The 25954-nt window shown below is 33.6% G+C and overlaps 2 protein-coding genes and 2 long non-coding RNA genes across 4 annotated transcripts; 2 read left to right on the top strand and 2 right to left on the bottom strand.

Moving 5' to 3' along the window:
* Nucleotides 1–625: 625 nt before the first annotated feature.
* Nucleotides 626–5270, top strand: LOC107918586 (uncharacterized). Its single transcript, XR_001690165.2, has 3 exons — nucleotides 626–1966; nucleotides 2090–2192; nucleotides 4845–5270. It is a non-coding gene; the product is annotated as an uncharacterized lncRNA (long non-coding RNA).
* A 755-nt stretch (nucleotides 5271–6025) lies between these two features.
* LOC107918924 (uncharacterized) lies at nucleotides 6026–6534 on the bottom strand. The gene is made up of 2 exons (XR_001690302.2): nucleotides 6496–6534; nucleotides 6026–6294 (listed from the first exon to the last, which is right to left on the bottom strand). It is a non-coding gene; the product is annotated as an uncharacterized lncRNA (long non-coding RNA).
* Nucleotides 6535–7544: 1010 nt separating this feature from the next.
* On the bottom strand, nucleotides 7545–8255 carry LOC107919155 (non-specific lipid transfer protein GPI-anchored 9). The gene is made up of 2 exons (XM_016848675.1): nucleotides 7946–8255; nucleotides 7545–7561 (listed from the first exon to the last, which is right to left on the bottom strand). The coding sequence occupies exons 1-2, from the start codon at nucleotides 8253–8255 to the stop codon at nucleotides 7545–7547; spliced, it is 327 nt and encodes a 108-aa protein (XP_016704164.1).
* Nucleotides 8256–13043: 4788 nt separating this feature from the next.
* LOC107918814 (non-specific lipid transfer protein GPI-anchored 7) lies at nucleotides 13044–15474 on the top strand. Its single transcript, XM_016848400.2, has 4 exons — nucleotides 13044–13438; nucleotides 13859–13888; nucleotides 14844–14877; nucleotides 15297–15474. Exons 1-4 carry the CDS (start codon nucleotides 13123–13125, stop codon nucleotides 15301–15303), a joined length of 387 nt encoding a protein of 128 aa, XP_016703889.1. The 5' UTR covers nucleotides 13044–13122; the 3' UTR covers nucleotides 15304–15474.
* Nucleotides 15475–25954: the final 10480 nt, after the last annotated feature.

Below are 25954 nucleotides of genomic sequence, written 5' to 3'. Positions count from 1 at the left end.
TGAAAATCAGGATGGGTCGGAGGTAAATAAACTAAAAAAGTGTTCTGAACTAACTATAGAGTGGTCTCTAGCTTTAGCCAAAAGTAAAAAAATACCATGTTAACAATCTGTTAGTGGACTAATAGAATTACGAAAACTTTCAAAAACCCGATTGTACCTCTAAGACCTGATAGTAGGGAATTAACCCATATATGTAACAAACAAGTAAATACAATTAAATTGAGAAGATCGAACACGCAAATTTTATGTGAAAAAACTCAAAAGATGATAAAAAAAACATAGGCAAAATGAGATTTCACTGTAAAAAAAAAATACAAAATATGAAAAGAATTAAAAAAAAAAACTGAAGCCCTACAAATCATTTATACCTTTGAGTAATTTTCGTGCTATTTTATGACAACTCCCTTCCTCCCTTCTTTATTTTATCATTTATGCCTTTTTTTTGAAATAAAGACAGGGATTTTATTAAATTGAAAAAAATAGAATAAAAATAAACAAAAATCAGACCTAATAAAGCCCAATCCAAATGAAATCGAAAAAACAAGACCTGAAAAAGCAAAAAAAAAAAAAAAATAGAGAAACAACCTAAAGGCCAATCCAGCAACAAACTCTCCAGAAAATGGAAGGACGTAAACAAAAATAAAATAAGATAAATAAAATAAGATAAATAAAAACCATCCCAGTCAAATCAAGAAACGTTTGGAAGCCATAAATTCTGATGACTAGTCATTTCCAATGCTCCAGAACATCTTGTCGATAGCTATCCCCAAAATCTTTTTAAACTTTCATTTTGCTATCTACTTTCAATTACTCATCTGCACATTTCTCCTTCAATCTGGTTCTTTAAGCCAAGTTTTTGCCGAGGCGAAGGCGTGACCTTCCAGATCTTCTCCCATCAGATAAGTATCTTCTTCTTTCTCGAGCGCGGTCTTTGCTAATCTATGGGCATATGTGTTCTCCGATCTGTGAATAAACTGAAAAATAACTTCTTGAAAATCTGCTTTCTTCTTCTGAATATCGCTGATAATGGCACCGATAACTGACTTGTCTGTAGAAGATGCTTGACATTTTTTTATAACTGATTTTGAATCCCCCATGAGTCTGACTGATTGGATTCTAAGTGAACTCCCTAATTTTGCACCTTCCAGACACGCATAAGCCTCTGCTGCAAAAGGTGAAGGGACATCTCTGTGGATAACCGTCTTTAACACCATTAAGTTTCCCCTCAAATCCCACCCTACCAAACCTGTCGCTGAACTGAAAGTTCTACTGTCGAACGCTGCATCAAAATAGATTCTCGTACTCGGTATGCCTTCTTGTGTTTTATGACTTCTGTTTATACTTTCGCTCTTTTTCAAGTTTTTTAAACCTTCAATTCTGCCATATGTCTTTGAATATTATGTGCTAAATCTCTACCTGTTGTATTTCTTCTCTCGTGTACTAATTGATTTCTGGAGGACCATAACATCCATAGAGCGTAGCAGAAAAGTAGACACTGACCGTTGTCGCTTCTCTTGAAGACCCAGGTAAGCCATTCCCATATATTTTGATTCGCATAATTCATAACCCATGAAAGATTTAACTGTTGCCAAACTTCAATTGTGGGCATTCGTGACAAACATGGACACTTTCTTCAACCGCCGAACAGCATCAAGGACATCTATCATTGACAGTAACCTTCCTGTATCTAAGATTAGCAAAATTAGGAATAAAATCCCATGAAATTCGCCAGATTGTAAATGTAATTTTTGAGGGCAACTATAAGCTCCAAAGTTTCTTGTAAAATTCTTTTAATTCGGTCTGTAATAAATAATCATTAGGGACCCGATTAGCATCTTGTAATAGTTTATAGGCATTGCGGACAGAAAACTCGCCAGAAAGCTCCCCCTTCCACACCTGAAAGTCCTCATGTTCAAACTCTGCTAAGGGAGTCTGAAGAATTTTCCTAGCAATTTCCTCTTGGAACGTACTATTGATCACATCCCTTCTCCATTTCCTGCTAGTTAAATTGATAAGATCCGAAACTAACTTTAATTCACCTCTGTCTGTTCTATTTTGTGCACCAATTTTGTCGACCCCCTGAATCCAGCTATCTTCCCAAATGGAGATTCTATCCCCTCTGCCCACCCTCCAACTCAACCCTTTTTGGAGAAGACCTTTCGCTGCCCATATACTCTTCCAGGTATAAGAAGGTAAAGTTCCCAATTCTGCTTTAAGAAACTAGAAAACGGAAAATATTTTGCTTTAAGAACTCTGGCTAATAATGAATCTGGAAAATTAATGAGACGCCATCCTTGTTTAGCTAGTAACGCAATATTGAATTGGCTAAAATCTCGAAAACCTAAACCTCCACATTCCTTTAAAGAACATAGATTATTCACCAATGAATCCCTCTATTGCCTTTTCCTTTTTGCCACCAAAATTTAGCGACAATACTCTCAAATTCTTTACATAAAGCTCTGGGTAATAAAAAACATGCCATTGAATAGGTAGGAATAGCCTGAAGTATGGCCTTAATGAAAACTTATTTGCCTCCTTGAGATAAAAACCTGATACTCCAGCGATCAATACTTTTCTTGAAACGATCCTTCAGATTCTGAAAAGCTTCCTTCTTTTTTCGGCCCACCATATTTGGCAACCCCAAGTATCTTTCTGGATCGTTCGACCTACGAACCCTCAATAAGTTGACAACTTGACTTCTGTCCTCTTCCAGTGTTTTTGCTAAAAAATACTGATGATTTTTCAAAATTTACGCTTTGCCCCGAACAGGATTTATATTCTTCTAGAATTTCCTTAAAAATGATAGCACATTTCCTTGTTGCCTCCCCAAATAATATGCAATCATCAACAAATAGTAAATGGGAGACCTGTGGTCCATTCCTGCTAATCTTGATACCTTTTGAAATACCTCTCTTCATTGCCAATCTTAATAGACTCGACAAGCCCTCTCCACACAAAAGAAATAAAAACGGACTTAGCGGGTCTCCTTGTCTAAGACCTTTGGTTGGCGAAAAATTCACTCCTCTAAGCCCGTTAATGATTACTGAGTAGGAAACTGAGGATACGCATTTCATAATGGCCTTCACCCAGTTAAGGTCAAACCCCATCTTGACCATGATTTCTTCAATAAAACTCTATTCAACCCTATCGTAAGTTTTACTCATATCAAGTTTCACAGCCATAAAACCTTTTTTCCCCAGTTTCTTCTGTTTTATCTTGTGCAGTACCTCATAGGCTAACAATACATTGTCTGATATCAATCTCCCTGGCACAAAAGCGCTTTGGGCTTCATCAATACATTTCTCAATAACTAACCGGAGCCTATTAGCAATTACTTTTGCTAAAATTTTGTGAAGAACATTGCATAGACTGATCGGCCTAAACTGCGACATATTTAATGGGCTCTCAACTTTGGGAATAAGCACTATATTTGTATAATTAATTTGACTAATCTCCATTTCACCGTTCATCATTCGAAGACAATAAGAAATTACATCCTCTCCCACTATTTGCCAACATTTATGGTAAAAAGCTGCTGGAAAGCCATCCTCCCCTGGTGCCTTTGTTGGGCCCATGTCAAAGACTACTTCTGTAACTTCTTCCCTGGAATATGGAGCTGTAAGTCTTTGATTATCTTCCTCATGAATACACCGCTCAATCCCTGATAATATATGATCAAAATTCCCCATTCTATCTGCTGAAAATAGATTTTGAAAGTAAGCCCGTCCCGTAACCTCAATATCCTGAAAAAACACCATCTCGTCCCCTTCTTCATTCTTTAATTTGCGAATAAAATTCCTCTTCTTCCGTTGTGAAGCTTGACTCTGGAAGAATTTTGTATTTTTATCTCCAAACTTCAGCCAATTTATTCTAGCCCTCTGTTCCCAAAACATTCGTCTTTTTCAATCTCAAAATTTAAACTAATTTTTGTATCAATCAATTCAGCTAGAGTCTTATCATCCCTTTCAGCCACAAACAACTCTTCAAACTTTTCTGTCAGAACTCTTTTAGATCTTTTCCTGTTGAATTGAATTCTCCTAGCCCAATCCTTCAGACCTTCTTTAAGTCTCTCCAGTCTCTGTGGCAATTCCCCTGAAGAATTCTCCCACAAAAACTTAACCTCACAAATAAAAGATTCCTCCAATAACCATCAGGCTTCAAATCTGAAATTACTATTCCAAACTCGATCTTCATCTTTCCTATGCCTTTTTAAAGTGCCAAAAAACTTAAAAATCACAACTTTTAGTTGTTAGAGCACATGGTTCCCAAAATCCACACACCTTGGACACACAATTGTGTGGCTCACATGGCTGTGTGGTATGGCCCTGTGAAACTCTGTTGCCCATGTGCAGCTTCCAGATTACTCTAATGTTTTGATTTTCACTCATTTTTTGCTCCTATTGCTCCTAAATGCTATATTAAACTTCAAAACATGAAGTTAAAGGATTAGAATTGCATAATTCACAATTAACACCACATAATCACCCAAAGATGCATTAAGAATGTGGCTAAAATATGTTACTTTTGAAACTTATCAAATATATTTTTATAGGTTATGCAATTGTAATAAAATATTACATTTATATATCGATTCTTTTAGAAAAATATCAAACTGAGAAATTATTTGGAAAAGGCATTAAAAGTATATGTTGAGGCAAGTTGTGGAGAAGCATTCCAAGTGGTACTTAGTAGTGGCCATTACCATTCACCCTCACAGGAGTGCAACAAAACTTTCCGTGTTGGAAGTTTATTAAGTCAAAATATTTGAGATATTAACTATGTTGATATTTTGGAGATATTGAAGCCCAACAACAAAAACTAATCCATTGCTTTATGACGATTAGATTTCATGGAGAATCGTGCCGGATCAAATTGAAGTTTACCTTGAAGATTGAATCTCCATCAAATCACGATTTATTTGACTTTGTTATTATATTTCTTTTTCTATTTTGCAGCTATTGATTTTAAGGGGTTGCGTTTGTATTCAATCACTTGTATGTTAGCAACCCTAGAAACTTATATATAACGAGGATTGTATAGGTATGTATGAGAGCATCTTGAGAGAACTTTATTTGTTCATTAAGGAACTTTTTGTGTGCGTGCATTGAAGTGTAAACTTTTAGTGTTTACTGTCTTAATTCTCAAAGGGAGAATTTAGATGTAAGTGTTTTAGTTTTTAGGTACAAATGTGAGATCTGTATACTTAGGGAGTAATAAAGTGTTATTCACGTGTTGTATTTTGAATCAAAGATAGTTGAATTCCTCACTGAGATATAGGCTTTGTAGATGTAAAGGAATTGAACAGCATAAACAAACTATTGTGTTCTTTACTATTTTGTTTACACAGATTTCGTAGTGCCAAGCTGTAGTGGTCATTGCAATCATAAATTTCCATTCAATTTAGGCAATCCAAACAATTAACCACATTAGGTCCCAACAATGTATACTTTTTATTTCGATTTTAAGGAAAAGAGGCAATTCTATTAAAAGGATGACAAAAGCAATAAACAAAAAAAAGTACAGGTCGACAAATTAATCCCAAGTTAATAGACTTACCCATTAGATCACGTCCTAAGTCCCTTAACTTTATTGGTGCTAGTTAGTTGATGCATATATGCAAATTTACTTTAGAAGGCAATTATGTTGTTAGATGTGCAAAGTTGATGCATATATGCAACATCGGCATTAAAGGGTAGGTAACAACTTTAACCCCTCTAAAATATGATAAATTAGTATTTTAATTTTTTTGTGAAAATTTATAAAATTATAATTTAATATTATGACAAAAAATAAAATTTTACCTCTTGAAATAATATAATTCAATTTTAATTTTTAATATAAAACTTTAGATTCACCACTACATTGTGAATCAAGTTTCACCAATAAGAGTGAAGTTGAACAAACAATATATATCAATCTATCAGAATGCCAAAATTGAAATAAAAATACAAAGAAATATGTAGTTTCAATTTTGGACACCCAAATTGATGCTGACAGTGACAAAAATAATAATAAGCCTATTGAATAAATAACGTATATGCTAACAATATTATTGACCAAACAAGCATACAAATAAATATATAGAGAGAGAATCAGACAATAGAAATCTCAAGATAATCTAAACTCGAAATGTCTACATCTGAATGTTGTCTTTATTATTTGTTCTAAGATGAAATTCCCCTTCAACTCATGTAGGAAATACGTTACCATAGTACACAATGATCCATGCTAAACATAAGAACAAAGTGATGATTCCTGACAAAGCAATCTTGTCAACACCTGCGCTTTCACCTCCTGTAAATTTTAAGATGAAAAATGGGGAAGAAAATTACGATGAATTAACACTAGGCAAAGGCGATTTATACTAATACCAATGTATGATCGAATTATTGATTTTTATCATCAATCAAGTTGAATTAAATTCAAATTGAGTAAATTGAGTTTGGTTTTCAGTTCATGCCAAATGAAAAAAAGTTAAAAGATATGCTTTACTACCTGGTGAGGGGTGGAGCAGATGTGGAAGAAGTAGCTGTGCAACAAAACATAATCCAAAATATAAATAATTACTCTTTGATAAAAAATTATGAAAAAAATAAACTATTTCTTACAATTAAAAAAATCCAAAAAACAACAAACATTATGAAAGAAGATTGAATAAATAAAAAAGAAGAAAAATAATAAGAAAGTCGTTTTTTTGTAATTTCATAAATATGGATATTTATTTTTATACTAAAAATTAAGTTTTATATTTTCTTATTTAAGTTATAATCATATGCTTTTGAAGTTAATATAATTCGATAATAAATTATAATGAGATAAATGTTTGAAGTAAAAATTTTAAATTAAATAAAAGTTAAACCAACATTCAACTTGTTTTTAATTTTTTTTATTCCTTACTTGCATCTAAATTAAACCTTTCAATTGGATTGGATTGGATTGGATTGGATTGATTTTCAGTTAGATCAATTAATATCAAATTAATTCAGTTTTAAAATTTTTATATTATCTCGGGTATGAATTATTTTGGATTTAAGTCATTTAAGGTTTGAATCGTTCTTCACAAAAAAAAGAAAGAATCATTTACGTTTTTTGTTCAATATCATTTTGAATTTAGATAATTTTCAAGCTCAAGTTTTAACTTTTATGATCAATCAAATTAAATTGAATTTAAATTTGAATAAATCAAATCAAGTTTTTTAATTTATTTTTCAATTTGTTGGGAAATATTTATTTTAATATTTTTACTATATTTGATGTATTATTTTTTTTAAAAAAATTATATAAAAAATTAATAAGAGTCGACCAGGTCCGAGTTTGGACAAAATTTTAGGCCCATTCTCAGGCCTAGAATTTTGGTTGGATTCGACCTGATGCATGAACACCTCTAGTTAACCTCCGATTAATCTCATGAATAATTATGGAAATTAAGAATTTATCACAATCTTCTTTTGTTAAATATATAATTTTTTTTCCTTTTTTCCTTCAAAGAAAAAGAATAAAAAAGTTTAAGCGAAAAAAAAAAAATAAAGATGTGGTTTGTTACCTTATGGGGAAGGAGCAGCTGCAGCAAGAAGACATAATCAAAACATGAGTAATTAGTCTCTCATCAAAATTATGAATGATTCAACCATATCTTACTATTTGGAAGCTAAAAAAAGAACAGATTATTTTTGCTATTTCAGTAAACAAGAAAACATGAGTTTGAACTTACTGATAGAGTTTTGAAACTTAAAAAAAAAATTAATCTGTATACTAAAAGATTAATAATTTTGATGAGAACATCTGCTGAATTAAGATTTTTTTTAAATAAATTTTTTTTAAAAATATATATTTGAAATATCGGTTGAATCCCTTTGTAGGAACCAATGTAGCAGCTGGTTAATGTATCAACCAAATTTTTTCATCCAAACAGGAAAATAAAGAGGTGATGGCCAGGAACACTGACCGCTGATGCAGTCGCTGATTATATCAACGACACCGCACTGATTGGCGATCCTAAGAGCTCCAACGTAGGGGATGTCAAAAGAACTAAGCAAAGAAGGCAGGTTGAAGAGGCTGCAAAGGCAAATAAGTTCAGTAGCGACGGCTTGTTGGAGAGGTTTACAGCAATCGTCTGGCAGTTGGACATCAGTGTTGTTGAAGTAAGGAGCACAAGACATCAAGCTCTGCAAACAAGTCGGATTTGCAACCGTAACGGTCGCCATCGTCGTCCCCAATATCACAAGAACCGCCATCATCAACATCTTTTGAGCCATTGCGTTTTTCTCAATTAATCTAATTCCGCTGTGTGTGTATGTGTTGTTTTTCTTCTCCCTGCCCTCCCCTGGCTGCTATGCCATTGCTTATATACTGATTTTGTGGAGCGTTTTGGACAGAGTTCAAAACAAGTATTTGGTTAGCTCAATACCGACGTAATATTTTTTTCTCCAGGGTTTAATTAATAATTAATATTTTCAAAAATTTAATTAATAATTAAATGATACTCCAGGGTTTACGAATACACTTGGATTACGTGGTTTTTAAAATCAAAGTGTTACATGCATTTTTTTCTGGGGAATAAAAATTATCTATTCAAAAACATGTTTAAAATACAAACACTGTGAACCTTGATTAGGAAGTGCCTTGCACAAAGAAACACCAATAAAGAAAGAAGAATAGGTAAAAGAACTCATCACCAAAAAATCAATTATTCTGATTAAGTATTAATTTAGAGGACATTTTCATTATTATAATAACAAAAAGAATATGACTTAGAACTGTATGTATACATACATACAATGTTAGGCCCTGAATCTAGATTGGATAATCAGTGCAATTGAACAGGAGTCTCGTTGGACTTTGGAGAAGGTGATAAAATATTAAAAAAATGATGAATAGATTTAATGGTTCTTTTTGAGAATGGAAGCTTCTTACACTGTTTTCTTGATATTTTTGGATCCGAAATAATAAATTGGATTCCTTTAAAAAGAAAAAGTTATAAAATGTAATGCAATAAAATAAAAAAAAATTAGGGCACCATTTTTTTATTTGTAATAAAGCGTAATCAGAAAATTTTAAAAGTTGAAGATTCTTTTTCTACGTTAAAAGCGAGAGAAAATTTTTATTTGGATCCTTTCCAACCCTAGGTCATGGGCAACCGCACTCCCAAACTACTCCAGGGTCGAGCCTAACTTCTTAAATTATAACAAATGGGTAATACTTTATTATGATATGCGAACCAATTATTGTTATTATTAAACCATTTAAATGTATTAAAAAGATAAAATAAATTAAAGACAAATTAAAAAAAAATTAACTTCCTAAAAATAATTAAAATAAAAGTATATATAGATAAATTAAAAAAAATCTAACTTCTAGAAAATTTAAAATAAAATATAATTGAAAAAATTAATACTAATAATATTACAATATATTTAAATTTTCTATTTTAATCTCATACTTCAATCTATCTTTCTCATCTCTATCTTATATCTTGATCTTCTTGCTCAATCTATTATCTTCGTCATGATCTTCAATCAACATTGATTAGATTTCTGATGTACTTGATTCTTCGTAGTTGCAAATTTCCTAAGCAATTAAAAAAATTATAATAAATAATATGAACTTATTGTTGTAAATTGCATATTTTTAGTAATTAAAAAACCATAGAGTAAAAATAATAAGTTCATATTAAATAGGGAAAGTGAATAAAGATGAGTTTAAAATAAATTTAGTATAACAAACTAAATAAGCGTTGTAAAAGAATATCATAATTTTACCTCATTATTGATTAAAATGATTTTTCATCTATTTCAGGAGGTGGTAATGTCATTTGATTATGACTTGAAATTTCCTCTTTGAAAATCTATTACTTTAATATTCCATTATTTTTAGACACTTCAAACTTACCAATGTTAATAATCTCCATGCATACCGAAAACGATCCATCAAGATTATGAGACACTAAGGTAGCGAAGGATAGCAAGATTGCCTGTAGCAAGCAAAGAAAATCCACCCTGGATTTTGCAGTATTGAATACTAGGTGAAAGTTTGTCCTGCTTTGATGCATCTAGAGGTGAAGGAAGTTGCTCAACCCTTTGCAACTTCAAGATGGTGGGAAGATTTGCTTAACACTTCAAAGCATCAATATGATTGAAGATCAATTGTTGATGAGCTCAAATCGACATCAAAATTTAGAAGAAAATGAGCTTGGAGCCTTCCACGCAGGTTGGGTATCGTGGCATCAAAATTTGCATCATGAACTTCTAGGCTATTTTAGGCTCCTGCTGACATTTTTTGGATCCAAGCCATGAAATGAGTCCAATTAGAGCTTTTCATTCCATTCAAAATGGAACATTATGGGCGCAAATTAGAGTTTTATAGCTCAATATATGACCAAAATACTGAAGCAGCGTAAGTTGGAAATCAAAACTACAAAACTTGCAATCGAACTAGAACGATGATGAAGCTGAAAGATTTTATTTGTCGTAAAACATGCCAGAAAATTCAAAGAGACTTGAACGCTTTTAGATCAAAGCTTTTTTCTCTTTCGATGTATTTAGAAATCCTCTTTTATTTTGAGGAGAACTTTGCCAAATTATACTACGTCTTCAAGTTTGGAATGAAGCAAATTTTTGTTCACATTCGGTGCTTACAGGATGGGAACCATCTATGATGTACACAAAGAATGGGAGACTAGCTAAGAAAAAAGTGCAATGGATCGTTGAGGAAGAAAAGTTTGCTAATGAAAACTCCAAAGCCTTGTACGTTATTTTTTATGGAGTAGACTTGCAGGAATTCAAAAGGATTGCAAAGTGCACTATAAACAAATCTGCATGGGACATTTTAAAGTCAATTCATGAAGGTACCTTTGACTGCTAAACAGTCTAAGATGTAGATGCCAACATCCTTATTTTAGAGCTTGAGAATGTAAGGATCACAGACAATTGAAGAGTTCTATGCAAAGTTGTGTGATCTGTCAAACCAAGCCTTTGCTCCGGGTGAAGAATATTCAAATACCAAACTAGTCAGGAAAATGTTGAGATATCTTCCTAAGAGATTCTCTATTAAGGTCACTTTTATTATGGAGGCTAAAGATCTTAAAAGTTTGGCAATCGATGAACTTATTGGCTCTTTGCAAACTTTTGAGATAAACCTTGAGGACGTCAAACGCAACAAGATAAAAGGTGAGAGAAGTATTACTTTCCAAGTGGGTGAGGAAATGCCAACTTCCCAAATTAGTGCAACTGAAGAAGTTCAAGAACATATTGTCTTAGCCACACAGAACTTCAACAAATCATTAACAAGAAGCAATCAAGGAGAATAAAGAAGTTTGAAGCCAGCACAAATGTTCCTAAAGAAATATCCAACGGGGTGGTAATCAAAGAGGAATCTGAGAAAGATGAGAAAAAAGGAGTCTAGTACTACGAGTGTCAAGGTCATGGTCATATCTAGTCCAAGTGTTCAAACACTTTGAAAAAGAAAAAATAAGACACTTTGTGACATGGAGTGATGAAGATTCATCTAGTAGTTCAAATTCAGAGGATGAGCATCACACTAATTATGTTGCTTTTTCAGTTGGTACTGCTAAAGTGGATGATGAAAACTTAGATGGAAACTTAGATATGGGATTAGATGAGGAGTTTTTGAAGACATATAAAGTGATGTTAGGAAAATGAGGGCAAGTATGTGACTTCAATGCTCAATTGCTTAAGGAAAATAAACAGTTGGAAGGATGAAAATGCAAAGCTGGTTAAACAGGTGGAAGCAAACGAATCACTCATTGCTGAGGAACTTGACAACTTTGTGAAGGTGAAGAAGGAACTTGTTGGTACAAAACTTATGCTTGAAAAGTTTAATACGAGAAGCAGCAAACTCAATGAGATCTTAGCAGCTAGGAAAAAAGAACCAATCAAAGGAGGATTAGGCTTTGTTACTATAGGGAAGGCTGTAATGGAAAGTCCTATAGTCTTCGTAAAAGCATCTGGTTTGAAGGAAGTAAGTGAAAGACCTAAGCCAATGTTTTTCAAGCTATCCAAGAAGACTGTTCATTCCCGTAAGGTGATTTACCATTATTGTGGTACTCCTGGTCATATAAGACCTCAATAATTCAAGATATTGCATGATCTAAGTTGGAGGCGCAATGCCTAACGAAGTGCCCACTTCTTGTGGCACATCGGTTGCGAGGAAGGAAAAACAAGTGTGGATGAATAAGAAGACTAAATTATGATATTCTTTCATCATCCTTATTTAGTTTATTATACTAGATTTATTTTAAATTTATTCCCCTATCATTCTATTGTTTAGTGTGAAAATTTCATATAATTTATATTTATAATTTATTTTAAATTATAATTGTACGTTATTATTAATTTTAATTATAATTTATATTTTTTTCTAAGTACTATTACTGTTTTTGTTTATAATTTTATAATTGTTTAGGAAATTTCCAACTATGAAGAAATTAATTCCATCAAAAGTCAAGTATCGATCTAAGATGGTGACGACAATGATAAATTGAACCAAGAAGATGAAGACCACAATGATAGAAATTTAAATTTATTTGTATCATTATTAGTATTTATTTTAAAATATATATTTTTTATTTTCTAGAAAGTTAGATTTTCTAGTTTATTCTTTTTCTGAAAAAATAAATATATTATTAAATTTCAAACGAAATAACATGCCATACTTTTATTTTAATTATTTTTAAATAGTTGAAGTTTTTTTAATTTATTTCATATTCTTTTACAGCACTATAAAATAATTTAACAAGAAGAATAATGATTTCACTTGTAAAAATAAACTAATAATGATCACACTTTCCCAAGCGAGGATAGGAACACCCACCATTTTCTGATGATTTAAGAAGCTTCCATCCTCCGTTAAATCTATTCATCATTATCACCTTCTCCAGACTCCAACGCTCCTTTTCAGCTCATATTTGTTCTTTGCACTGTTTTCTATTCTATTCTAAAAAATAATATGTCCGTATTGAACCAAATGCTTGTTTTAAACTCTGACCAAATGACTCCATAAAAATTAGTATATAAGAAGCAATGGCAGTGCAGCCAGGAGAGGGCAGGGCAGAAGAAGAAAAACATCTACAGGCAGATTGAAATTAGAGTAATTGAGAAAAACGCAATGGCTCAAAAGATGTTGATGATGGCGGTCCTTGTGATATTGGGGACGAAGATAGCGACATTTACGGCTGCGGATCCGACTTGTTTGCAGAGCTTGATGTCTTGTGCTCCTTACTTCAACAACGCCACTCTCCAACTGAAAGGCGATTGCTGTAACCCTCTCAGACAAGCCGTCGCTACTGAACTTACTTGCCTTTGCAGCCTCATTAATAACTCTACTTTGCTTAGTTCTTTCAACATCAACATCCCCATCCCTGCAGCTCTTAGGATCACTCGTGGCTGCGGTGTCACTGATAAGATGAACGGCTGCATCCCCGGTCAGTGTTTCTAGCCATCACCTCTTTGTTTTTCTGTTTGGATGAAAAAATAAGGGTTGATACCTTCTTTTATTTCATAAAAAAACCGAAAACCAGCTACTATATTGATTCAAACAAAGAAATTGGACCGATATTTAAAAATCTTAATTCAGTGGTTGTTCTCATCAAAATTTGCAAATCCATCCTCCTCCTCCTATTTAGAATCACTAAATTTTTAATTAGGAATTTAATACTTCCTTAAGGCGTTTATATTCCCATTCTCTTGATTCTTCAAATAACAACAATCGAATTGAGCTAAAGCTGGATCATCATATATATCTTTTTTTTTTTATTTTTAAATAGTAAGATATAGTTGAATCATTCATATTTTTTTTATGAGAAACTAATTATCCATGATTTGATTATGTGTTCTTGCTACAGCTACTCTCACCCCTGCTCCTTCCCCATCAGGTAACAAAGCAATCTTTAATTTTTTTTCGAAGCAACTTTTTTATTCTTTTTCTTTGGACGCAAAAAAAAAATGTGTATATTTAACAAAAAAAATATTGTAATGAGTTTAATTAGAGGGTAAAATTTAAAGTGAATTAAACCCAAAATAATTCAAATTTAAAGTGATTTAAAATTTTTAAAACGGAATTTATCCGACTTTAATTAATTGATTTAACTCAAAACCAATCTAATCTATTGAATTGAGAGGTGGAAGTAAAGAATAAAAATATGAACATTCAAATATTGGTATTTGGCATTAGCATGAATCCCATGAGATCTGGTCACTACAATCAATATTTGTGGATATTGAGAGGAAAATTGAGAAGGTAGGTAGTGTTGTATATTTCATGGTAGATAAGAAAGGAAATAAAATGGCCTCAACCTTGGCGATAGCAGGTATAAATCGTGGAGACATGTTTAAAGCTTGGTGGTAAGTATTAGATTTGATGTAAAACGTCGATTTTCAATTGTACAAAATATTACATTATGAGACGCTATAAAATCAAACTTTTAAATATTGTTCTTATTGTATTTACAGCAAATTAGTTCCAATGAAGAAAAAAATGAATTACCTTTACCTAATTTTTCAACCTTAATTTTTACTTTTAAACATTTAAAATGTTAGTTCAATTATTTATCTCGCCATATTTTATTATTGACAAACCATACAATTATATCAATATAACATAAACAAGATAATTTAAATTTTAATGTTTTAGTATAAAGATAAAATATAAAATTTTGTTAAATTTAAAAAAATGTCTTTGTTAATTATTTTTTTTCTTTTGTTTTTATTCAATTCTTGATTCACATTCTTTGTACTTTTTAACTTTTATTTGTAAGATATGGTTGAATTTTTCATAATTTTGATTAGAAACTAATTGTTTATATGTTGGATTATGTTTTGTTGCTATAGCTACTTCTCCCAAGGCTGCTCCACTCATCACCAGGTAACAAAGCTTTTTTTTTTTTGGTTCAATAAACGATTTCATTATTTTTTAAATTTTTATTTGACATGAAATGAAAACCTAATTCAATTGATTCAATTTAAATTTGATTTAACTCGATTATGACATGAAATGAGAATCTAATTTAATTGATTCAATTTAAATTTCATTTAACTCGATTATCTTAAATATAAATAATTTGAGATGAAAATTAATCTAAATTTAAAATTATTTAAAGCTTTTAAAACCTCAAAATAATATTAATCTGACTTAAAACTAACCCAATACGTTGAATCAGGTTATCTAATTTAGGGATAAATATATGAAAAACAGGTGATCATATATTGGTATTAGCATGAATTTCCTTTTCCTCGTGCTAATTCATCGTAAATTTCTTTCCCATTTTCCATTAAAATTTGCAGGAGGTGAAAGTGGAGGTGTCCACAAGATAACTTCGACCAGAATCATCACTTTGTTGTTTTTTTTTTTTAAGCATCTATAGCTCTGTACTATGGTGACATGTTTCCTACATGAGTTGAGGGGTGATTTCATCTCATAATAAATAATAAATAATAAAGAGAGCATTTCGAGTTTAGATTATCTTGAGATTCCTATTATCTAATTCTCTCTCCATAGATTTATTTGTATATTTGATTGGTCAGTGTTGTTAGCATGTACATTATTTATTCATTCAGTATTATTGTTGTTGGTCACTGTCAGCATCATTTTGGGTGTCCAAAATTCAAACTACATTTTTCTTTTACTTTTGTTTCAATTTTGGCATACATGAATCTAATAGCTTGATATATTATTATATTATTTTTATATATAGTGTTTGTTGTTCATTTATTTGTTTATTTTTATTTTTATTGGTGAAATTTGATTCACAATTTAATATTGGTGAACCTAAAGTTTTATATTAAAGATTGAAATTGAATTATGATATTTTAAGAGGTTAAAATTTAATTTTTATCATAACATTAAATTATAATTTTATAGGTTTTCACAAAAAAATTAAAATACTGATTTATCATTTCTAAGAGGGATTAAGGTTCTTACTTGCCCTCTAATGTCGATGTTGCATATATCCATCAACGGTAGTCTTTTAATCGTTTCGGACTTGGTTATGTGGCATGTATATGAGATTCGTATCGCATAGGTGTTATTTTGAATGTTCATGAACTTGAGCCTTATGTGATATTTAATTTTGGATGCTTACATGTTATATGTGTTGGGTATGGGTCCCACTATGTGGGAAAAACCCATATTTTCTGCCACAATGTTTTGCCTTCTTTTTTTGTTTTGTCAAAAGCCAATTTTTTGGCCTTTTAACGTGGGAGTGGGCAGCATTCTTAATTGAGAGCAAAATTCTCAATTACATCCAGAGAGAAACAGAGAGTGAGATTCAAGTAGAAAAATCAGTTTTTCAAGCTTGGTGCAGCAGTGATCAACTCCTCGATCGAAGGTCCATCCGTGGTTCGATTGAGCTGATTTTTGGACAGCAGCTAGGCGATAAGGTGTTCTTGACTTTGTACGGTCGAATTTTTCATCCGAGTCTTTTAGAGTCGGAAATACCCATTTTTCAGCAGCTGCGTTTTTTGGTGATGTTCTCTCATTTTTCTCTCTTTTGCTAAAGATTACATATTGTTAGCCTTGTCGGAGTTGAATGCTTGTTGTAGGCTTGATATTGTGATCTTGTAGCCGAACATTTGATGATAGTGGAGCTCTTTATCGGACTCTAAAGTCCCGTGGTTTTTACCCTTAATTTAGAGGGGTTTTCCACGTAAAAATATCGGTGTCTCTATTTATTTTTGTTGTGGTTGCATTAGTTGATTTGTGGTTGATTAAGGTTGCTAGAGAACATGTAACACCCCTTTCCCAAGACCGTCTCCGGAATCGAGTACGAGATATCATCCAATTTAACTTACCGATTCGGAGCATAAAAATTTGCTTTTAAAATTAAATTCACTGTTCATAACAACACTGTCCACCTGCGCAACTGTCACTAATTTAATTATAACTTGAGTTACGAAACTCAAAATTTAAATCCGTAAATTTTCCGTGAAACTAGACTCATATTCCTACTTACCATAAAATTTTCAGAATTTTTGACTTACCACATTAGTACAGTTTATTCATTAAAGTATCCCCTGTTTCACAGCTCGACAGATCTGACCTCTTGGCGCTAAAAATCAAATATCTAATTGTACAGAATTCATATAAGGTTACCATTAATTTATTTTGAAAATAGACTTACTAAGGAATCTAAACATATAAATTATGACCTATAATTATTTCTGTACAATTTATAATGATTTTCTAAAGTTAGAACAGGGGACTTCAAAAACCATTCTGACCCTGTCTCACTAAAATTTAAATATCTCAAAATATAAAATTTTTTTGCCTACACCGTTTCTTTCATGTAAAAATAGACTTGATATGCTTTAATTCTATATATCATTCACCCTCTAATTCCATTTCTACTATTTATGGTGATTTTTCACATTCACGTCACTGCTGCTGTCAAAGAAACTGCTTCTTTGAATTAGTTACCATTTACACATACATAACTCCAAAACATATTCTTTAATAACTACTTCAATAGCTAACATTAGCCATATCATTTGGACATGCTCAAAATGATTAAGACTCTATACATGCCATAGTTTAAACATTTTGAAAAGCACATAATACCGAGATGGTTATGATAGTGTGATACGAGCTCCGACGGTCCACTATTCGATCAAGTTCAAATCACTATAAAACAAAGGAAAGAAAGAGATGTGTAAGCTATAAATAGCTTAGTAAGTTACATGTAAACAATAATTACTCAATTAATAATTAACACTTTTAACATATAACTAATCAAAACATTTCTTAGCAATTTCCATCACTTACACATACACAATCTTACCAATTCACTTGCATATACATTTTCACACTTAACATTTCATATTCACTTTAATTCATTATTAATCCCGTTGAACACTTGGAATATACACGGATACGTAGAGATTTAGCACATAAGTGCCACACTGATATGTAGCCGAAGCTACCACTGATATGTAGCCGAAGCTACCACTGGATGTAGCCAAAGCTACCACTGAAATGTAGCCGAAGCTACCACTGATCAATAACACTGGAAATGTCCACGGGTCTGCTCACACAAGCTGTCAGGTGTCTGCAACACATGCTAGATCACCCAGCACCCGGGACTCACTGTAACACTGTAACACTGGTCTCTAGTGACATGTCACTTGTATCCAATTCTATTCCTAAGTTCAACCGGGAATTTACACTTAACACTTTATTTTCAACACTTTATCACTTGAATAATTCATGAACAACTTTCCTTCCACATTCAATATTAATTCACATATCAAATATAATTCACAATTTATACAAATATAACTATTATTTACATATAACTTACCTCGGATGCAAAACGACTATTTTTGTAATTTAGTCGATAACTTTCTCTTTTCCCCGATCACTTGCACTATTTCTTCTTTCTTGATCTATATTAACACAATTTAATACATTTTATCAATATTCCATTCAAATACAATTCATACACAACATTTTGACACATTTACATTTTTCCCCATAACTTTTCAAAAATTCCACTTTTGTCCCTAAGCTCGTAAAAATAAAATTCTCTAAATTCTTAAATTTCAAACTTCACTAAATCATATTTCATGCTCATAACGGGCCTCAATTTCACAAAATCACAACTTTATGCACACTTTACCATCTTTCACAATTTAGCCCTTTTTCAACATTTTTCATTGAAATTCATCTAGTAAAACTTGTAATTAACACTTCAAACATTCATTATCTAACATCACTAATCAATTTACAATTATATCATGAATGGGTCAATTTTTAAACTTTAATTTCATTTAAATTAAATGGTAGAAACATGAAATTCAAGCTTCAATAAGCATAAAAATACGAAAATAATTAAAAACGGGGCAAGAAATCACTTACAATTGAGCTTAGGAAAATCAAAACCCTTAACTATGGTAACCTGAAACTTTCGGCAGCAAGCTTCTGATTTTTTTGAAGAAGATGGACACTTATTTTCTCTTTATTTTGTCTTTTACCCAATTTGGACAAAAATGCCCTTGACCCATTACTTAGATATTTTTCTAGAAATACCCTTTTGTGTCCATAACACTAATTTATGGTCTAATTGCCACATAAACACTTCCAATTTCATGCAATAATTCAATTAAGTCATTTAATCACTAATTAGACACACTTTGCATTTTTCTCAATTTAGTCCTAAAAATTCAATTAAGCACTAAAGCATTAAAATTTCCTATCCATATTTTCACACAATATTTCAATCAATCAGTAACTAATAAAAATTTATAAAATTAAACTATTTCACTTCGGATTTGTGGTTACGAAACCACTATTCCGATTAGGCCCTATTTCGGGCTATCACAGAACATATCTTGTGCTATTGTGCTTGCCATAATTTTTGACAGGAGTTATAAGGAGAGAAAGAACACCGGTTGTGCTTTCGCTTTGTTTCAGTTGTTCGGTTTCTTCCCAACAAACTGGTACCAGAGCTTGGTTATTGTGTCAGGTAATTATGGAAATTAATACGAGCAAGATGATTATGTTGAATGGCACAAATTATCAACTTTGGCGGAATAAAATGAAGGACTTGTTGTTTGTGAAGGCTTTGCATCTTCCGGTCTTTACTACTCAAAAACCCGATTCGAAAAGTGATGAAGAATGGGAATTTGAGCATCAACAAGTGTGTGGCTTTATTCGGCAATTTGTTGAAGAAAATGTTTACAACCACATTGATCAGGAGACACATGCTCGAACATTGTGGGAGAAGCTTGAAAGCTTGTATGCTTCGAGGTCGGGCAATAACAAGTTGTTTTTGCTGAAGAAAATGATGGCGCTGAAATATAAAGAAGGAATGTCTATAGCTGACCATGTTAGTGAATTTCAGAGTATGATGAATCAGTTGCTTGGTATGGGTGTCAAATTTGATGACGAGATTTTAGGACTTTGGTTGCTTGCTACTCTACCAGACTCTTGGGAGACCTTTCGAGTCTCACTCATTAATTCTGCCCCACAGGGTATTATTACTTTGGATTTGGCTAAGAGTGGTGTGTTGAATGAAGAGGTTAGAAGAAGATCTCAGGGTTCTACATCACAGTCCGAGGTGTTGGTTATCGAGAACAGGGGGAGAAACAAAGACAAAGATGGAAAGGGTAGAGAGAAAAGCCGAAACAAGTCAAGATCGAGATAAAAGAATCTTGAGTGTCATCATTGTGGTAAGAAAGGTCATATCAAGAAATATTGCTTCAAGTGGAAGAAAGAGTACAAAGGTGGTGGTGATAAACACGATCAGAATGACGATGAAAAATCCGAGCGTGTTGCTACTGTTACTCGTAAAGATTTGTTAGTTATTTGTGATGAGAATTTGGTCAACCTAGCATGCGACGAGACTAGTTGGGTGATTGATACTGGTGCATCACTTCATGTCACGTCGAGGAAGGAATTCTTCACATCTTATACTCCTGGTGATTTTGGGGTATTAAAGATGGGTAATGATGGTTTGGTTTCGGTTATTGGTATGGGAGATGTTAGCTTGGTAAGTAACAATGGAACAAAGTTAACTCTCAAGGATGTCAGACATGCACCGGATGTCCGTTTGAATTTGATTTCTGCAGGAAAACTTGATGATGAGGGATTTTGTAACACCTTCAGTGAAGGGCAGTGGAAGCTGACTAAAGGCTCCTTAGTTGTGGCTCGAGGAAAGAAGAGCTCAAATTTGTACTTGATGCAAGCTTTGACTTCTCGAGAGATGGTGAATGTGACACTGAATGACAGCTCAACTGAGTTAGGGCATAAACGACTCAGTCACATGAGTGAGAAGGGGCTTAGCTGTTTAGCGAAGAAGAATCAACTTTCGGGTTTAAAGAATGCTACACTGAAGAATTGTGCTCATTGTCTAGCAGAAAAGCAGAAAAGAGTTTCATTTAGAAGCCATCCTCCTCATAGGAAATCAGAGTTGCTAGAGTTGGTCCATTCAGATGTTTGTGGTCTGATAAAAGTAAGATCACATGGTGGTGCACTTTACTTTGTGACTTTCATTGATGATTGTTCAAGAAAGCTATGGGTTTACACTTTGAAGTCTAAAAATCAAGTCTTTGAGGTGTTTAAACAGTTTCAAGCATCAGTTGAAAGGGAAACTGGGAAGAAGTTGAAGTGCATTCGTACTGATAATGGTGGCGAGTACACAGGGTCATTTCATGAGTATTGTCTACGACAGGGAATCAGACATCAGAGAACACCACCAAAGACTCTACAGTTAAATGGGTTAGCTGAAAGAATGAACCGAACATTGATTGAGAGAGTCAGATGTTTGTTGTCAGATGCAAAGTTACCAAGATCATTTTGGGCTGAAGCTTTGAATACAGTGACACATGTGATAAATCTGTCTCCTAGTGTTCCTTTGAAAGGTGATGTGCTAGATAGAGTTTGGTTTGGTAAAGACGTGTCATATGATCACCTACGTGTGTTCGGTTGTAAAGCATTTGTTCATGTTTCAAAGGATGAAAGATCCAAGTTGGATGCCAAGGCTCGACAATGCATTTTTATTGGTTATGGTCTAGATGGTGAGTTTGGTTATAGACTCTATGATCCAGTTCAGAAGAAACTCGTGAGAAGCAGAGATGTTGTCTTCATTGAGGATCAGACCATTGATGACATTGATAAGACGGAGAAAGTGGATTCACAAGGTAGTGGTGACTTGATCGATATGAATCCGGTTCCCCTAGACTCTTCACCAGATCCTATTCAGGATGATGTGCATGGTGATGTTAGTGGTGACCATCAGACTATAGGTGACTTTGATACTCCCATGGATGATGTTGTGAATGATCAACAACAAGCACCTATAGCTCCACCAGCAGTTCCACTTCGAAGGTCTTCCAGAGATCGACGATCTTCTGTCAGGTATTCTCCTGATGAATATGTTCTTTTGACTGACGGGGGAGAACCTGAATGTTATGAAGAGGCTATAGAGAGTGAATACAAAGATCAGTGGGTTGAAGCGATGAAAGACGAACTTCAATCCTTGCATGAGAACCATACTTTTGAATTGGTAAAACTGCCTAAGGGCAAAAGAGCTTTGAATAATCGGTGGGTTTACAGGTTGAAGCAAGAAGAGAAGTCTTCATCTCCACGATACAAAGCTAGATTGGTCGTCAAGGGTTATACTCAGAAAAAGGGGGTTAATTTTGAAGAAATATTTTCTCCGGTTGTGAAGATGTCCTCTATCAGAACTATACTGAGTTTGGCAGCTTGTTATGACCTATAGGTTGAACAAATGGATGTGAAAACTGCTTTTCTTCATGGTGACTTGGAAGAAGAGCTTTACATGGAGCAGTCAGAGGGTTTTGTTGCACAAGGGAAAGAGGACTATGTGTGCAGATTGAAGAAGAGCTTGTATGGTTTGAAGCAAGCTCCAAGGCAATGGTACAAGAAGTTTGAGTCTGTTATGGGGGAGCAAGGCTACAAGAAGACTACTTCTGATCATTGTGTGTTTGTTAAGAGATTCTCTGGTGATGATTTTATTATTCTTTTGCTCTATGTTGATGATATGCTTATTGTTGGTCAGAATGCTTCTAGAATTGAGAAGTTGAAACAAGAGTTGAGTAAATCCTTTGCAATGAAGGATTTGGGGCCAGCAAAGCAAATTCTTGGCATAAGACTGACACGTGATAGAAAGGCCAAGAAATTATGGTTATCACAAGAGAGGTACATTGAGAAAGTACTTCAAAGGTTTAGTATGGACAAAGCTAAAGCGGTGAATACTCCCTTTGCTATGCACTTTAGATTGAGTGTTAAGCATAGTCCTTCCACAGAAAAGGAGAAGGAAGAGATGCAAAAAATTCCTTACTCTTCAGCCGTGGGTAGTTTGATGTACGCAATGGTTTGCACGAGACCAGACTTGGCTTATGCCGTTGGTACAGTTAGTCGGTTTCTTTCTAATCCAGGCAGAGAGCATTGGAATGTAGTGAAGTGGATTATGAGATATCTTCGTGGCACTTCCAACATGAAACTTTGTTTCGGCAATGAGAAACCTGTTCTTGTTGGGTATACAGATTTAGACATGGCCGGAGACATTGACTCGAGGAGATCTACTTCAGGTTACTTAATCACTTATGCAGGGGGAGCTGTGGCATGGCAATCGAGACTGCAAAAGTGTGTTGCATTGTCCACCACTGAATCAGAGTTCATTGCAGCAACCGAAGCGTGTAAGGAGATGCTTTGGATGAAGAAGTTTGTGCATGAGCTTGGTTTTACTCAAGAGAAGTATGTCCTGTACTGTGATAGCCAGAGTGCTATTCATCTTGGTAAGAACTCAACTTTTCATGCTAGATCTAAGCATATTGATGTGAGGTACATTGGATACGAGATGTTCTTGAAGCTAAGCTGTTAGAGCTTGAGAAGATACACACTAATGATAATGGTGCTGATATGTTGACGAAGGCCTTACCAAGAGGAAAGTTTGAAGCATGTTGTTTGACCACCGACATGGAGGCATTCCCCACATAGTTGGAGGGGGAGATTTGTTGGGTATGGGTCCCACTATGTGGGAAAAACCCATATTTTCTGCCACAATGTTTTGCCTTCTTTTTTGGTTTTGTCAAAAGCCAATTTTTTGGCCTTTTAACGTGGGAGTGGGCAGCATTCTTAATTGAGAGCAAAATTCTCAATTACATCCAGAGAGAAACAGAGAGTGAGATTGAAGTAGAAAAATCAGTTTTTCAAGCTTGGTGCAGCAGGGATCAACTCCTCGATCGAAGGTCCATCCGTGGTTCGATTGAGCTGATTTTTGGACAGCAGCTAGGCGATAATGTGTTCTTGACTTTGTACGGTCGGATTTTTCATCCGAGTCTTTTAGCGTCGGAAATACCCATTTTTCAGCAGCTGCGTTTTTTGGTGATGTTCTCTCATTTTTCTCTCTTTTGCTAAAGATTACATATTGTTAGCCTTGTCGGAGTTGAATGCTTGTTGTAGGCTTGATATTGTGATCTTGTAGCCGAACATTTGATGATAGTGGAGCTCTTTATCGGACTCTAAAGTCCCGTGGTTTTTACCCTTAATTTAGAGGGGTTTTCCACGTAAAAATATCGGTGTCTCTATTTATTTTTGTTGTGGTTGCATTAGTTGATTTGTGGTTGATTAAGGTTGCTAGAGAACATATCTTGTGCTATTGTGCTTGCCATAATTTTTGACAGGAGTTATAAGGAGAGAAAGAACACCGGTTGTGCTTTCGCTTTGTTTCGGTTGTTCGGTTTCTTCCCAACAATATGTATATAAGCGAGTATGATGACAAAATTTTGAATATGGAATGGTTGGGTTAATGCTATGAGAATGGTGTAAAATTGTTCAATATGTGATGGTTGGATGATAGTTTAACGAGATGTCTTGAATGGCATCTAAATGATATTTGTGGATATGATTTGGTATGAAAACATGATGATATGGGATAATTGTATGATTTATTTGGTAAGAAATGTGCATGATTAGGTGTAATGTTTGGATGCCAATTGTGAAATTTGGAAATTGTGGTTTGAGAAAATGAATGATTGTGGTAAAATTGTATGTTTGATTTGGTTCTTTGCAGGATTACAGTGTGCCATAGGCATAAATGAGTTTAAGTTAAGCTTTGGTATGAATTGGTTTTCAAAGTAGTCATTTTTGCAAAATTTCTAGAAAGTACCGATACCTTTAATTAAAGTATCAGTACTTTACGAAATGAACAGTATTTTAAATTGGCAGAATGTTAAAATGGAATTGATACCAAATTTAAGTATCGATACTTGTAGAATAAGTATTGACACCCAAATTTCAAGTGTAGATACTAGTGAGTTTGTAAATATTTTGTGCAACAAACAAAATGCCAATTTGATATTGATACCAAAATAAGGTATCAAATTCTAATAAGAAAGTATCAATATCTATTGATTTTAATTTGATTTTTGAGAATTCGAAGTTAATAATTGTATCAGTACTTGGTCTAGGTATTGGTATATACTCAAAATTTGAAAACTTTTTACATTAGTTCTTTTCATGCTTGGATTAATTTAATAATATTTATAAGTTCGATTAAGTCCTGTTTTTGTTTGTAAATCCTATTGTGCATGTATTTTATGAAATAAGTTTATGTTTAACTTGAATTAATTGATAAAATTTGTATGTGATTGCTTCGGTAACATTAATAACATCCCGTAGCTAAGGTCCGGTGACTGGACTGGGTGAAGGCTGTTACACCTTACCCATGTATACTTGGAGTAGTCAACAACACATCCAAAGGCATATCTCTTCTCTCTTAGGCTTTCCATCTGCATAAGGACAAACAGATTAATGTGCAAGAGCCTAAGTTGTGCTTTGGTCTGGATATGAGCCATTTTTTGATGTTTCTCTCGATGTTGTTTGCCTTTCATACAACTATTACACACCTTAGGAATGGTTCTTGAAAGATTTGAGATTCCTCAAATTGTCTCATATCTAACCAATCTATGTTTCTCATGCGATAGCTCCAATTCTGAGGTTGCAATACTATTGCAAGTTACAGGCAACATCACTTTGTAGTAGTTGTTGAAAGTACAACCACCCTCCATGTTCACTTCATTAGAATCATTAGTAACTATACACTTTTTTTTTAGTGAAAATCACAGGCATACCTTGGTTACACAATTGACTGATACTTATAATATTGGCTTTAAGATCAAACACCAACAAAACATTCTTCAATAGAGGCATGCCTGAAACATTGCCCTTTCCTTCCATCACCAAAGGTCACCCTTCCAATTTGAGAATCTTCAAAATCAGTTAAGTAGGACTGGTTACTTGTCATGTGCCAAGAACAATGACAATCAAAATACCGTACCCCATTTCAGAGAACGATGAGCAACCAGTATATACCTAGCCTGCATCTTTACCCATATTTGTTTCTGTGGCTTTATAACTGATGTGCCATGGGGAGTGGGCGCTTCCTTAGGAACTATGTGCCTCCAACTTAGTGGGGAGAGTA

This window comes from Gossypium hirsutum, chromosome D03 (assembly GCF_007990345.1).
Source record: "Gossypium hirsutum isolate 1008001.06 chromosome D03, Gossypium_hirsutum_v2.1, whole genome shotgun sequence".
In the NCBI taxonomy this organism is placed as follows: Eukaryota; Viridiplantae; Streptophyta; class Magnoliopsida; order Malvales; family Malvaceae; genus Gossypium; species Gossypium hirsutum.
The sequence above is the reverse complement of the archived record's forward strand: the minus strand, read 5'-3'. Positions and strand labels throughout refer to the sequence as shown.

What these genes read in the sequence shown, in the direction of transcription:
- LOC107919155 (XM_016848675.1), bottom strand. Translation starts at nt 8,255, where the DNA reads ATGGCTCAAAAGATGTTGATGATGGCGGTTCTTGTGATATTGGGGACG.
- LOC107918814 (XM_016848400.2), top strand. Translation starts at nt 13,123, where the DNA reads ATGGCTCAAAAGATGTTGATGATGGCGGTCCTTGTGATATTGGGGACG. An exon ending in GATGAACGGCTGCATCCCCG is followed by an intron (nt 13,439 to 13,858) that starts GTCAGTGTTTCT and finishes TTCTTGCTACAG; the next exon opens with CTACTCTCACCCCTGCTCCT. An exon ending in CCCTGCTCCTTCCCCATCAG is followed by an intron (nt 13,889 to 14,843) that starts GTAACAAAGCAA and finishes TTGTTGCTATAG; the next exon opens with CTACTTCTCCCAAGGCTGCT.